We start from the raw sequence: 15,660 nt of genomic DNA on the forward strand, positions 1-15,660 counted from the left end.
TGCACTCTATGGGGAATAGTTTTCATGTGACTTTGCAAAATGAAATGGCCATTCTGTGCAGACAGGGCCATCTCTTGCACTTGGGAACCCTCCCATGACTTCCAAGACATAATGACATGAAAAGTCTGGTTTCTTGTGGGTCACAAACTCATCCAATACCAATTAGTCCAATTAAGCTCAAACAATAGTAGCTATGTTGACCCAAGATATTTTTTGTTTCAGCTGGCTTTGATGTGAAAATATATGCCTCCTCCCTAGTATAAATTCCCCCTGAAACAATCTGATTTTTCAAGCTGCATTCTAAAGCATACTACCTATTATCTTAAAGTTCTGATGGGAGAGAAAATTATTATAATTATTATTAAGCAGAATCCATTTGAGCATGATTCTAGAGAGTAAATTTCCATTAGTCTCCGAGGTGAATGTTGCCACCAGCTAATTGGGTAAGCATTTCTTTTTAGCCTCTAAGATCTCAAGTCCATTCCTTGGAAGATGGTTTTGATGTATGTTTGGCTTGTTTTCTCAAAACCAGACCCTAGAATGAGGGCTGAGTTATCACGACAATTCAGTAGTAATTTTTAATGGCCAAATATAATCATATCCCATTCTTTCCAATCAGATTGTTGCCTTTTGTTTCTGTCAGAACTGTAATAAAGAAATAACTCTAGGCCTGCCCATAAGTGAGATTATGAAACCCAGCAATGAGGAAACCATTAAAAAATTAATTTAGAGGAAAGTTAATTGCAAATTTAATATGGTGTTTTGCAAGTTGGTCAACAAAATTTTACGGCCTGATTAACTGTAGTTTGCAAGAACTGAACACATTAAGCCTAAAGAAATGGCTTTCCCTGGTCAGCTGTTATTCTTCATATATTCTTCATCTGAGGTTGTAAATAGGCACAAATATTTTAGTGAATTCTGTGGTTTAAAAAAATAAAACCCTATCTCCAAGAATAGAAGCAAGAAAAAGAAGCAATTACAGGGGAGAAAACTGACTTATAAGGCCCTAAAGGATTCAGTCTTTTACTCTCTATGGGTAATACTTGGAATCTGCCAAGAAATTGTTCTTGCACAGTACTGCATTTCCCAGTTTTTCAAGAACCTCGAGACCTCCAGGAATAACAATCATTAAGGATATTCCTTTCTCACGGTTGCACTGTTTCTAGGTTGTGCCAAATGTTTTGTCAAGATCCCTCCCATCTTCTTCAATCCTCCAAGATTTTTGTTCACTTTTGAGATTCCTCCCAACTTGAGCACCTAACTCCTTCTGCAACATATAAGCAAAGCCAGATTTCAGATATTCCTTTAGAGTCCTTGTCATGGCAAGTTAGGAGCAGCTGTGATAGCTATGAAGGTCGTGGCTTTAGGAGCTCATTTCCTTGCCCTTGCATCCTCCCCACCCCTACCCCACTTACATGCTCTGTCTTCGTAGTGCTCCGAGTCCTGCGGCCAAGGCATGCAGCAGAGGCGTGTGAGCTGTCAGATTGGAACACACAAAACAGCCAGAGAGACTGAGTGCAACCCGCACACGAGACCGGCGTCAGAGCGTGCCTGCCAAGGATCGCCATGTCCACTCTACACTTGGAGGGCAGAGCAGTGGCAAGAAGTAAGTAGAGCCATGACGCGCGCACCTGCCAGAGTGCTTTGCTCCACCCCCTTGTGTTCTTCAGGTCCATACCCCAGGAAGCCAGCAAAGCCATGGCGGAGGGGGACAAGGGGGGCACAGGGGCATTGCTGGCTCCTTCCCAAAAGGTTTGCTATCAGACCTAGTGCTTGCTCTGTCTGAAAAAAATGACAGAGCTTCTCATTTTTAAGCAATTCCTGCATCTACATTTCTGAATGTTCTGACTGCCTTAAAAAAAAAAAAAGCTTTAACAGGCCAGGCCTTGAGCCAGCTGCATAGAGATAACTTGCAAAAAAGGAGGGGGAAGATGAAAGAAATGTGTCAGTATGTGTGTGTGAGAGAGAGACTAGGTCATTCTGCAGGAACCTAAATAGCCACAAGGCAGACTGCAGGATGGGTCTTCTCTCTGCTTTTCTTCTTTGCATGACTTTGGCAAGTAGACGTTGAGCACTCAAGTGAAACCCTGGTTAATTAGTGAAGGATTTCCAGTGACCAAAAAAAAAAAACCAGAGGCTCAATCCAAAGAAACTGCTCTAAGTTAATGTTTGCCGTAAGAAAACCTGAAGTGTCCCCCAGGGACAAGTCTGACTAAGAAGGTAAGACTTTAGAAAGAAGTGTCCACAGTGCGTACAAGACTGGAACATAGGAAAGCAGGAGGAAAAGAAGTCGAAAGCGAAACCAGATCTGATAAGGTTAGGATGAAATTAAATGTGTGCTTCAGGACTGAAAGTGGGCGTAATAAGATAGGGAACCTCACCTCCTCTCAGCCCCAGGGCACAGGAAGAACTTTGGAAATAGAGGGGCGAGAGCAGCGGGAGGCTCTGTGCTAGGTGATGAATGCTTATCCCCCGTTGTACCTTTTGAACCCTGAGAGGGGCATGACCATCTTGTGAGGTTCCAAGTGGGATGTTGTATGCCCAAAGTGCCATACACCTGACAAATGGAAGAAGCAAGACTGGGTGCTGAGCGTGTTCTCTTCAGCCGGGATGAGATTCTGCAGCTGCAGCCGTTATCCAGCAGGGACCCAGCCTCCCCGCCCTGCAGCCTGCTTAGCAATCCCACCTTCTGCATCTCCTCGGGCCTTTTGTTTGTTGCCTTTTTGAATGTTTTTCTACTTCCAGAAGAGAACGGCAGAGGGAGATGTCTAAAGCAGGTCAGTTTCACAGGAATTGTACTTGACCTAGACAGTCACTGGGAATCCCAGAGGCTTCTGGCAATACTGGTGGGGTTTATGGCACCATGTACTGCCACTGGCCAGTGTGTGACTTAGAACTGTGAATCCTACTTCTTCAGAGCCTCAAGTTTACCATCTGTAAAATGGGAATAACAGTTGGGTAGCAATGTTCTGAGAAGGTTTATCATAATAGAATTACTTGCATTCATTAGGGTCTTGGGATTAGTGAGGGATGCAGAAAAGAGAGAAGATTTCCTCAGAGCTGCTTCTGGCTTTTTTTGGTAACTCTTGCCATGCACCTATGATTGCTTCCTGTTTCCCCTCCCCCTCTCCCTCTTCACCTCCTGGCTGACCAGCTCTGTATAACCACTCCAAAGAGCAGAAAGCCCGAGAGTGTTCAGAAATGCATCTAGGCTGACTGCTCACATATTAGCCGCCGGCCTTTGAGTACACTAGAGCCAGTCATGAAAATGCAAGCTCACCTTGCACGCACCGGGATCCCATATGGGCACCAGTTCTAATCCCGGCAGCACCACTTCCCATCCAGCTCCCTGCTTGTGGCCTGGGAAAGCAGTTGAGGATGGCCCAAAGCCTTGGGACCCTGCACACCCACATGGGAGACTCGGCTCAGCTCCAGCTGTTGCAGCCACTTGGGGAGTGAACCATTGGATGGAAGATCTTCCTGTCTATCTCTCCTCCTCTCTGTATGTCTGCCTTTCCAATAAAAATAAAAATAAATTAAAAAAAAAAAAACAAGAAAATGCAAGCTCCATTTACAATCCCTTCTGACTGCCTTCCCCCCCACACACTGCCAAAGAATAGATAAACCCCACCATTTACACACTAAGGAAATGCCTCTTTTCTGAACCTACAAGACGTGCCTGCAAATTTACGTCTTCGCATGTGCTGTGCAGATGGACCTGTTGAACTCCTTCCTCTGCTACCTGCTATCCAGCTCTGCATGAGAACAGACAGCCAACCTTGGGAGAGACCCTGAGCTGAGCCTCTCGGGCAGGAGTTTGCCTGAGGTTCACTGTTGGCCCAGAGAACCCACTCCATAAGCACCCAGGGCAGAGTGCGGCAGCCACCCGCCTGCAACAGCCTTGTTTGTCTGCTTGCACCCAAGATGGACAATTGGGAGGGGGCCCTGGGTGCTGTAGATGCCCGGGGCATCTTTGTGTGCCCTTGGGCAACACCAGAGTGGCCCAGTGAGGTTCAGGGTGGCTGGAGGAGCATATAGCCCTCTGCAGAAGCCTCTGTGTGGCTGGGATGTAGGGACCTGCAGGCTGCATGCTAGATCACTCCTCACATAGCGCAACAAACAGGAGCTTGGAGTGAGCATTGACCCGAGTCAGACACTGATCGTAGTGGTCCAGGTCAGGAAGAAAGTGGGTCTCCCCCAGGGTAAGCCCACTGTGATTATTGCCTGTTCCTAGGTGCATGATCAAAGGTATTCTAGTTAACACTAAATTGGATGCTCGCCTGATAACACAGTCTTCTTCAGACCTTGTGCCCCAGGGAGGGGACATCCTGGCCTGAAGTTGGTAAGCTTGCCATGGCACTGCCAGCCTGCAAAAGGAAGGTGCTGGAGTCTACCTCCCAAGAAGGGTCCTCGTTTCTCAGCAGTCCTCAGGAGCTACTTCAGAACTCCTGTTGACTTTTTTGCATTTTCCCTTTAGCCTCCCTTGTGTGGCTTCTTATACCCCACCTGTGTGTTGGCAGGATGTAGTTTCTGCTGGACACATGAATGCATTTCTTTTTTTTTTAAGATTTAGTTTATTTTTATTGGAAAGGCGGATATACATAGAGGAAGAGAGACGGAGAGGAAGATCTTCCATCCAATGAGTTACTTCCCAAGTGAGCGCAATGGCCGGTGCTGTGCCAATCTGAAACCAGGAACCTGGAACCTCCTCCAGGTCTCCCACACGGGTGCAGGAACCCAAAGTTTTGGGCCATCCTCAACTGCTTTCCCAGGCCACAAGCAGGGATCTGCCGGGATTAGAACCGGCGCCCATATGGGATCCCGGCATGTTCAGGGCGAGGACTTTAGCCGCTAGGCCACGCTGCCGGGCCCGACATGAATGCATTTCTATAGCACATAGCATCTTTGTCTTCTCAAGAAGTAACCCAGGCAGAAGCTCTGTGCACGCAACTTCAGACGATCATCAGGGATGCTGTGCAGCTGCATAGGTCATATACTGCATAACTCTAGGGGGCACCATTCCTTTAAGCCACAGGATGGGGGCATCCCCTAGATTTATCAAGCACAGTGGCTGCAATACTGTGAAAGTAATAGAGCTAGTTGCCTGAGCTATGGCCCAGGCACTGTAGAATGAGTACTGTTACATCAAGTACTTTATATAGCTTTCCGTAACTCTCTGATGTAGCATTTGTGTCTGTTTTCCCCAGGCAGTGTGTGAGAACTTGAGTTTTGGGTGAGTAAACTCATCAAAGGTACATTTCAGCATGTTTTAGGGCTGGAATTTGAATCCCAGCAGCTTTGTATATAAAACACACCAGGCGAATCTTTATAATCCCCAGCTTGTCATGTCACCATGCACCTAACATGAAATATTTTCATTCCCTCTCAAAGGTTTATCAAGCCTCCTCCTGGAGAGGGGGTTGTCAAAACAGTGTCCCCACTACTGGAGATACTTCTAAGATGAGATTCTTGCTCCAGGTGGCTAGCAATCAACCTGCAAGTCTTCTTGGAGAGGAGGGCTGGGAGGCAGGGTCAGGTGCACTCACACTCGGGTCTACTCTGCAAGGCCGCTGACTGCACTAAGGTGGGACGTCTGTGTACTCGGACTGTCAGATGTTGGAGAAAATGCGTGTCTCATCTCCATTATGCACTAGAAACAAAGTTTTGGAAGGAGCAGACCACCTTCCTAGACTCCCTCTAGAAAGCCCACGTTTCTACGTTCTGGTGAACTCATGTGCTTAAACGCACAGACTCTACCACATGGTCAGAATGAGTTAGAAGTGGGACAAAATGCAGGATTCTTTGTGGTACCCAGCACATTCCAGACAGCTTCCCTTTTGTGCAGTGCCAGCCTGCTAGAGAGCTCAGCCTGCTAGAGAGCTCTGTGCCTTACAGAGGTGGGCTTTTAACGTCACAGATGAATAGCAAGCAACCTGTCCTTCTCAGGGCTCCATTTTACCCATTTTAGAAATAGGATACTGTAGAGAGAAGTTCTTTTGAGAAATAGCAGAATAAAGAAATCATTTGGTGATACTGTATTCTGATTTATAGAATCATTTATACCTAAAAAGACCCTTATGGTAAAATACAGATTATGAATATATGAGGGTATGTGTCTTTAGCAATGAGCAATGAATCTTGCAGTTCTTGCAAGTGTGCTTTTTGCCCTTCACTAGGGTGTTTGTTCTCTCCTTAGCATGTCTATCACAACAAGGCCACACTGTACCTGCCCTCACTGCAATCTCCCCTGCTCGTCCTTCAAGCCTCGTGTAAGATGTTACTTCCACTCAGGTGTATTTTCCGGTCATAGCTCCCCACTGATTTCTCAGCCAGGTGCCCTTTGTCTTTTCATTGCTTGTCATTTAAGATGGTACCAACAGCATCAGAGACACCCACTAAATGAGCACACTGCGAAGGGTGGATAAAGGAAAGAAAGAAGGGTGCAGGGGGAGAGAGAGGAGACCAATGCTGGGGAATGGATGGCCTTTGTTCTGCAGCTCTGGGCTGAAGACATTCTCAAATGTCTTCTGGAATCGCCCACCAAACACTGTTTTTTCCTTTTAAAAACAGCTGTGTGTTTTCTTGTCCCAGTGCCACGGACATGCTGTGCTCAGATCCATCTGTCCCGCTCAGAGCTTCCTACCCCATGGCTGTTTGGCCGAGGACAGAGACTTGGGCCCCTCCACTGCATACTTGGCTTCTCAGGGCTTTTATTGAGGTCAGCCATCGAAAGATTTCCATTTTCATCTCTTCAGCACAGAAAAGTGACACATGAGAAGTATCTCCTTAGAAAATTGCTTTAAGAGGATTTCGTGATGGTTGCAATGGGGAATGATCAGGTTGTGTGTGTGTGGCCAGATCATAACCCTTTTACTCATTTCCTCATTAATTCATTCAACCGTTAGTCACTTTTGCAGGACAAGGCACCAAACTTTAGAGATGCTCTAAAAACCTCAAACCTCATGCTGTGTGTCCTAAAAACGCATTCCAGGGACCCTTGCAGTGACATAATAGGTAAAATTGCTGCCTGCTATGCCAGCATCCCGTATTGGAACACTGGTTGGAGTCCCAGCTGCTCTGTTTCTGATTCAGCCCCTGCTGATGTGCATGGAAAGACAGCAGGAGATGATCCAAATGCTTGAGTCCCTGCACCCATGGGGGAATATCTCGATGGAGTTCCTGGCTCCTGACCTGTGCCTGGCCTGACCCTTTCAGCCATCTGGGAAGTGAACCGGAAGGTGAAAGAGCTCCTTCTCTGTGTCTGTCCATCTCTCTCTGTGGCTCTGCCTTCCCAATAAATAATATTTTTTTCCAAAGATTTAATCTTATTTGAAAGGCAGAGTTACAGAGAAAGGAGAGACAGGAGAAAATTTCCATATACTGGTTCACTTCTCAAATAGCTGCAGTGATGGGAGTGGGACCAATCTGAAGGCAGGAGCCAGGTACTTCTGAGTTTCCCATGTGGGGACAGGCACCCAAGGCTTTGGGCCTTCCTCCACTGCCTTCGCAGGCACATTAGCAGGGAGCTGGATTGTAAATGGAGCTACCAGATTCTAACTGGCGCTCATATGGAGTATTAGTGCTACAGGCAGAGGCTCAGCTTACTGTGCCCTGGTGCTGGCCTGTGACACTCCTGTCTGTCTTGGTTACATGTTCAGCCCCTCCTAAGAATGCCTCCACCACTTCACACCTGGCTCCCTCATCTCCTCCTTCACCTTCCTTCTCATCTGCTGCCATGTGGGCTCTGCTCTTATAGTAGTAGAAATCTCCATGTTCTTCCACTCCTCAATGACATACATACACAGCTGTCCAAGGGAAGGTGGAGCAGGTGTTCATCTGCAGTGGTCTCCAGGGGACTCCAGGCATCATCACCGGAAGCCAACAGGGCCAGACCCCAGACCCCAACACTGGAGCTTGCATGATGCAAACACAGGTTGAATGAATGGATGACTGTAGAGCAACAGGTTGTGTTCACAGTGTTACTTCTCTCTCCTCCTTTTCTCGCAGTTAAATGTACTGGCTGGCTGCCAACATGTGCAGACTCTGCATTCCTATCTTTTAAATGGGCTTCGAGAATAGGAGGACTGCTTTGTTCCTGTGAGACAGAGGACATGAATTGCTGCCCATGCTGCTTTCTCATCACATAAAAGCTTTATGCAGGAGGGAATGTTCGACCTAGTCTTTAAGCACCTGCAGCTCTAGAGTATCATGGTGGGATTAGGTTCCTGCTAATGGAGAACATGGGAGAACACAAGGTGCAGGTCATCAGGTCCCTGCCGTCCATGTAAGAGACCACGCTGAATTGCCAGTTCGTAGCTGAGTCAACAGATAGGAGCTCTCTATTGTCCATTCTTCTGTTTCTCTCTCTGTGTATGTTTATGTGTGTAAACAAATAAGGACATTAACAACAAAAAATACTTCATGTCACACACACAGTCCACTGTGCTGTCAAGGTCCCCAGGCCTCTGTGACTGGCCTGGCCATCCACGAGCCAGCAATGCTGACCTGATGGGGGAAACACCTTTTTCCATGTGAGGGATAGTCAGCAGCCTTACCAGGCTGAGCCTATTGTTAATATCAAGTGCCTTTCGCCTCCCTAGGGTTAGAGAATTGCATGGAAAAGATATATTTGAGAGTGAAAAACAACTTGATTACAATCTTTAAGCAAAGACAATTTCGACCCATTGTATGAAATGGTCCCTTTTAGACCATCGACCTTACTGTGGCCAGGCAGCTTGACTGGATGAAACTGTACTGTGAGAGTTTATTTTAGGCATCCCTACCCTCAAATTTGGAACATGAGCTCCACCCTGTACCCCATTAATTTCAGCACAGTATGAGTACCATGGAGCCACAGGACCACAGGCAAGCCACCCATTGAGCCCAACCCTGCCATTATTTCTGTCCTCAATTACAGTGCAAGTTCAGATCCACAGAGCCCACCAGTGTAACGTGTACACTTGGCAGAAGTTTCTGGTTTTTGTTTTTTGTGGGTTTTTTTTTCCCTGAAAGCTAGAATAGAGTTTGGGGAAAATCTTTGGGAAATTAAAATAAGACTTGTTGAACTTTTCGACTCAGTCTCAGAACATTCTGGATCATGTTCCAAGACAAGGGAAAGAGTCACAAATCCTATGCAGCTAGGGGAAGGGATCATACCGAAAAGCTGAGAAAACCCAAAAAAGTGTGAGCTGGGTTTGTTTTCTGATTGCTCCCCCACCTCCCCCATCCCTGTGACCTAGTTAGGGGTTCGGATTCCGGGAGAAAAATGCCTGCCAAGTGAGGAGTTTCCCTTGGCCAGCCCTGAAGCAGCGAGTCACTGGTTTACTTTTGTTTAAATGTTTATTGACCCAAAAGGTAGATTTTCCAGCCACCTTTTCTACCATTGGCAGGACCGTTCTTTAGGGAGGCTGGCCTACCTTCACAACAGAGGGAGGAAAGGCATCAGGTGCTTGGAATTCCTTGGTTTCTACTCCACAAGGTTTGTGGTCACTGCAGATGAAGGCTTTCGGGTTAGTGGGAAAGAGAGAGGAGGAACTGCAGCAATAGTCCAGGCTTAGCTGCCTGGTCCCTGGGTTCCTCCCTGCGTCACCTGCGACCTGGTTATGGGAGAACTTGCTTTTCTCTGTGGTGTTAAATATTCTGCATGGATCACCGCCTCACACGGAAGCTTGCCGGTCAGTTTCAGTAGCCTTTGAACTCAAATGAAGATATGAAAATGAGCTCATTTCACCATAGCTCCTAACAAACTCTAGGGAAACCTGACACCCCAGATCCACTGAGCTGGGAGAGTGGGTTCAGAAACCCCTACCCCAGCCTCAAGTGCTTTTGCTTCTCTGGGCTTGCTCACATCATAGTATTAAGTCCTAAGGATGCTCCAGGAGAAAAAAAAAGTAATAATAAAATGAAGAACTCACATTCTTTAGACAGAGGGTTACTTTCAAGCCACAGAGCCAGGCGCCTGCCAGGAGCTTGGGCCTTGCTGGATGGATGGTCAGGAACGGAAGTGGTATGTCTTGGAGAGAAGATGCTGGAAGGACTGTTGGGAAGTGGGCATTTCTGGGGAGAAAAAGAGCTCAGCCCTGACGTGACCCTTGGTCTGATTTAAAAAAAAAGGTGAGAGGCTGGAATCTTCGGTCCGGCCCTTTGGAACTGCATGTGTGCATGGGCTTTAAGGCCCTTTGTAGACCCACCAGGGTGCATTCACTCGCACGTCTGTTTGCTTACCCCTGTGCCAGCAGCAGTGTTTAGGACACCAGGGGTAAAATAAGAAGGGATTCACTGATTCCCTGCCCTCCAGGGATCTCACAGCTGATAAATAAAATTGCTGGAGGCAGGTCTGAGTCTTCCACCGCACACCTGATGTGTTTGTCTTTGACAGTGTACCAAGACCTGCGGTGAAGGCTCCCGGTACCGGAAGGTGGTGTGTGTGGATGACGGCAAAGGCGAGGTTCACAGTGCGCACTGCGACCCAGGCAGGCGGCCTGCTGACCGGGAGAGCTGCAGCTTGCCACCCTGCGAGTACGTCTGGATCACCGGAGAGTGGTCAGAGGTACGATGCAGGGACTCTGCACACACCCTCAGAAGAGCCACTACCAGGGGACAGCAGTGGGGGAACACTCAGACTCACCAGCTGTATGTTCTTAAAGTTCACCCTTTGACTCCATTCTGGGATTCATCTTTATGCCCTGTGGCAATGAGAAGATAGGAATTGGGGCTGCAAGTTCCTAGGAGGGCTGGGGAGGCGGTTGTGATAGAAGTGTGGACTGTAGCAAACTAGCACCTACTGCCTTCTAACCTCCGTAGCTGTGGCCGAGCAGAAACATAGGTCCAGTGTTACCGAACATGATTTTTCAAGAGGTGATTAAAAATGTGGGCTCCCGTTTTCATTTAGAATTTTGCACAAGGTAAACCAATCACTTCTGTCATCTGCACACGACCCAAAGTATTTGCTGTCACATCCAAAGAATCTCAGGGACCTCTTGTTTTTTTAATTTTTTTTCTTTGCTTCTCTTATACGTAATGCCTGCCAGCCTTTTTATGATTAATAAAGCAGCAGGAATGAAAACATATGGTTTCCAGAGCTCATACTATTTCCAAATATTGAAAGATCCATCGCCGCAAACGAGCTGTCAGTGGCCCAAGAAAATGTGGAGGGATTCGCAGGGGCAGCATCCAGGCTCCCCACAGGGTTGCTCAAGATGTGTGGATACTGACTGGTCTTGCTACCACTGGGGTTTCGTCAGCTATCCCAGGGTCATGCCGTCCCTTTTCCTGGGGTGCAGATTTGCACTTGGACAATACAGATGTGAGGTGCTGAGGAATTCCTGCACCGAAACAGATCTCTAGAGTGCTTCCTCATACTGTCTCCCCACCCTGCACTCTGGTGGTCTTGTCCTCCCAGGAGACATTGGGTGGTGTCTGGAGATATTTTTGCTTGCCACAACTGGGGGAAGGCGGGTGCTACTGGTATGTCTGGGGTCAAGGCCAAGGTTCGGGGAGGGGATGCCAAACATCCTGCATTGCGCAGAATAAACCCACAGTAACGAGAGATCTAGCTGAGAAACAACCCTGCCAAGGCCCTACCCTGTCTAGCACTCAGTGCCCTTGAAGAGCAGAGAGGAGTCCAGCCCCTTCTCATGAGGAAATAATTTCCTGCTGACCAGCCAGAAGCACACGGAGTCCACAGGAGCCTGTGCAGTAGTCCTTGACCATAGGTTCCACACCTGAAACCCATGGCTGAGGAGCAGTATCTGCGAGGGGCTCCTCCCTTCTCTGTTGTCTGTCTCTCCCCAGTCTCATCGGGCCTGGCCCCTAGCTTGAGGTTCCCAAGGCTGCTGCGGAAGGCCACCTGCTGGCTCTGGGGATGGGGAGGGGAGCTGCTCTTTCCTTCCTCCCACCCCCTCTGAGCCTCCAGGGAATGGCATCCTGGCTTCTGGCTCAGTTCTTACCTGGCTGGGCTTTCCCAAGCCTTTCAGCCGGCCAAGGTAAACATCCTCATCTTTGCCACTCTGTGTGCTCCTGCTTTTATTATGCTAAAAAGGTGATAGCTGCTAAAACTGTTCTTCCTGTGGCTTTCATGAAACCCTGAACTCCCAGATGAAATAGAAAGCTTTTTTTTCTTTTATAGAAAGTAAAACCTTTTCATGTATGTACCAAATTTCAGGTGTATCCTGGGCGGAGAAACCTTCAGCTTTACAGGCAGGGAAGGGAGTCTTAGAATCACAAGGAAAGGCCACTGCGGTGGGGAGAGATACCAAGAGAAACCAGAATTCCCTTTAGAGAAACAAAATATGTCTTCTCTCAGGGTACTTCTGCTACCTGGAGCATTCTCTGTGTTCTGTCTGAGCTGTGCCCCTCCTGAATTGAGGCCAGGCGGGACTTTGTCATCCTTGAAGGATGTCACCAACGTGGAGAGCCCAAGTTCTTACTGCACTGTTTTGCTTTGCTACAACTCTCTCACTAAATCAGCCATAGGCACTCCCGGGGAACCCAGGGCATAACAGCAGCAGAGTCTGCAGGACAGCCTTGCATGCTGGAGAAAGCTGGCCTGCACTCACTGTTTTTTTTTTTTTTTAAGATTTATTTTATTTTATTGCAAAGTCAGATATACAGAGAGGAAGAGAGGAAGAGAGGAAGAGAGAGAGAGAGGAAGTTCTTCCGTCTGATGATTCACTCCCCTGGTAACCGCAACAGCCGGTACTATGCTGATCCGAAGCTAAGAGCCAGGAGCTCTTCTGGGTCTCCCATGCGGGTGCAGGGCACTCACTGGTTATTTTCACAATGCTGTGATCAGCTGATGAAGAGCAATGGTGTCTCTTTTTTTTTTTTTAAAGATTTATTTTATTTTTATTACAAAGTCAGATATATTGAGAGGAGGAGAGACAGAGAGGAAGTGGAGCTGCCGGGATTAGAACCAGCGGCCATATGGGATCAAGGCGAGGACCCTAGCCACCAGGCCACGCTGCCGAGCCCAGCAATGGTGTCTCTTGCCAGCTGCTTTTCAGAGATGTCTAAACCTGTCACCATGCTGGGGGTTCAGTCACATCCACAAATGCCTGCTTCTCCCACATACCTTGCCAAGTCAACTACTTTTGTTGCAGGGTTGTTGGGATGTCAAGGGTCTCAGCCCTGGACTTTTGAAAAAAACTCCAGCTGAAGTCTCAGGCACAGTGGCAGGTGCAAGCTCACCCTGGGTGAACCCTCAGAGAACCAAACTGTCCCCCTCCCCGCCCCCTTGCCCCTGCCGGCTGGGACAGGCTGTGCTTGTTAGCATCTGTCCAGACTAGAACATGCGTATAGGGCTCTGCCCTCCCTGGCCTGGCGTCATCCAGGCCCTGGGCAGCTGAACAGCAGCAACCAAAGAAGGAAGCAAAGTTGGCAGCGCATGTCCGAGGTCTGACAGCAGCTGGAAGGGAAGGCGTGGGGTGTGCTGCCTGTGCTCCCTGGAAAGTTACAGGAGGCAGGCCCCTGCACCTTAAAGCCACAAGCACAGGATGGGAGGACAAGGCAGAGGCTCTGGCTCTGAACCATCCTGCAGGGCAAACAGCTCCAAGGGCCTCCTCTGGCTCTCCCCAAAGCTGGGATCTAGCAAGCACTGTCCTTCCACCCCAGCCTCCATGGAGCCTTCACAGAGATGGTCTGCTGTTTGTAGCGCTGCCTACAAATCGCGTTAATACTAAAGTAATTGTAACTCAGTACTGTTTCTTAATGTGTAGATGATATGAAGTTATCTTTAAGGTTGCCTAAATTTGGATTTGTGACAGTATTTATTTTTACAGTGAACATGCTATACATCTTCATAATCAGGGAACTGCCCCATCAAAGAAGAAAACAGGGAAGCTGCTGAGATAGATAGCAGGAAGCTGCTTCACCTTGCGGTTGAGCTTGAGGAATTGACAGTGCCATGTGTTAACATAAAGTTTCTGTGATCACCTCGTTAGGTAGAGATGGGAAAGCCAACAGATAACGTTCCAGTTGTGACAAATGGAGGTGAGCCAGGCAGTTGGTGCAAGGCTTAAATGCCGCTTAAGGTGCCCAAACGCTGCACTGGAGACACTGAGTCTGAGTCCCGGCTGGCTCCACTTCCAGCTGGAGCTTCCTGCTGACGCACGCCCTGGCAGGCAGCAGCCATTGGGCTGAGTTCCTGGCTCCTGTCTTCAGCTTGACCCAGCTGCAGCTGTTTTAGGCATCTGGGGTATAGGTAGAAGAAATCTTTGCCTTCAAATAAAATGAATTTTTTTTTCTCAAAAAAAAAAAAAAACAGAAAAAGATACACAGAGTTCTTCAAAATAGAACACTGATGGCAAATGGAATTAAAAGACAGGCTTGTTTTGGTGTAAAACAATTTGAAATCCATGCAGGTTTTTCATCATACACCTTTTCTAGGAGCTTTTGGAGGATATGCCTTTAGGATCATTTTGTGCCAAAATGAAGTTTGCTTTCAGTTTTGTAATTCTGTTGACTTTTTGGAGGTCTCCTGTAGAGGCAGGGAGAAAGAGGAGGGGACGAAATTAAGCAGAGGGAATATGGGGCCTTAGAGAACCCTGAGAAAGAAAGAGAGCCCGTTCCAGAGTCGTCATCTCCCAATCCTGGGTGTGATGAAGTAAAAATTGCCAGGCAGAGCGCTTGGGCTGCAGACGCAAATTAAATGAGTGAAAGTTGACCAGCCTGCCCCTCCTCCCCATTTTAAAACCCAGAAGAGAGGCGTGAGGCACCCCCACCTGCAGCGGGAGCCAGGAGGGGCAGTACAGGCTCGGCCCAGGGGTACCAGTCCACTGGGCACAGACTCCGAGCCTGCTGCCGGCCATGAATGCTGAACGCTGATGACGTGAGGGCCTGGGGTCAGCGCTGGGCGTGGAGGTCAGCAGGCCCATTGTGGGCTGCCCCCAGGCTGGGTTGCAACCTCTCCTCTCCACCCGCCTCTTCTCAGTGCTCAGTGACCTGTGGAAAGGGCTACAAACAAAGGCTGGTGTCATGCAGCGAGATTTACACGGGCAAGGAGAATTACGAGTACAGCTACCAGACGGCCGTCAACTGCCCGGGCACGCAGCCTCCCAGCGTCCAGCCCTGCTACCTGAGGGAGTGTCCCGTCTCAGCTTCCTGGAGAGTGGGCAGCTGGGCCAGCGTAAGTAGACACTCGGGGTGCCGATTCTGGGAGCTTGCTCTGTACACGCCTGCCTCGCCTGCTTTCCTGAAGTGTGCTGCTTTCACTAGCGTCCCCTCAGGGGGACCAGGAGCTGACAGCTGCAAGTGGGCTGATAGGAGCCAAAGGTGGCAGTGTGGCTGGGTGCTTAGCACATGCGATCTGCACCTGGAACCTGGGTCTGCCACCTTCCAGGAAAAAGACTGCCCAGTCCACCTGGCTCATCTGTAAAATGTGTGCTTGTACAAATGAAATGAATTAAGAAATAAGAAGCCAGAGGCCCAGCACAGCCTAACGGCTCGAGTCCTCGCCTTGTGCACACCAGAATCCCATATGGGTGCCAGTTCTAATCCCACTTCCCATCCAGCTCCCTGCTTGTAGCCTGAGAAAGCAGTCGAGGACGGCCCAAAGCCTTGGGATCCTGCGCCTGATTAGGAGACCTGGAAGAGGCTCCTGGCTCCTAGCTTCAGATTGGCGCAGCTTTGGCCATTGCAGCTACTTGGGAAGTGAGTCAACAG

General features: G+C 48.6%; 1 protein-coding gene across 1 annotated transcript in view; it reads left to right on the plus strand.

Moving 5' to 3' along the window:
* ADAMTS9 (ADAM metallopeptidase with thrombospondin type 1 motif 9) overlaps positions 1-15,660 on the plus strand; it is a 156,191-nt gene that overhangs the window by 119,974 nt on the left and 20,557 nt on the right. The window contains exons 30-32 of the mRNA XM_058678475.1: positions 1,433-1,606; positions 10,379-10,549; positions 14,930-15,124. Of these exons, the coding sequence (XP_058534458.1) occupies positions 1,433-1,606; positions 10,379-10,549; positions 14,930-15,124 (540 nt within the window). The remainder of the gene's footprint in view (positions 1-1,432; positions 1,607-10,378; positions 10,550-14,929; positions 15,125-15,660) is intronic.

This window comes from Ochotona princeps, chromosome 21 (genome assembly GCF_030435755.1).
Source record: "Ochotona princeps isolate mOchPri1 chromosome 21, mOchPri1.hap1, whole genome shotgun sequence".
Classification (NCBI taxonomy): Eukaryota; Metazoa; Chordata; class Mammalia; order Lagomorpha; family Ochotonidae; genus Ochotona; species Ochotona princeps.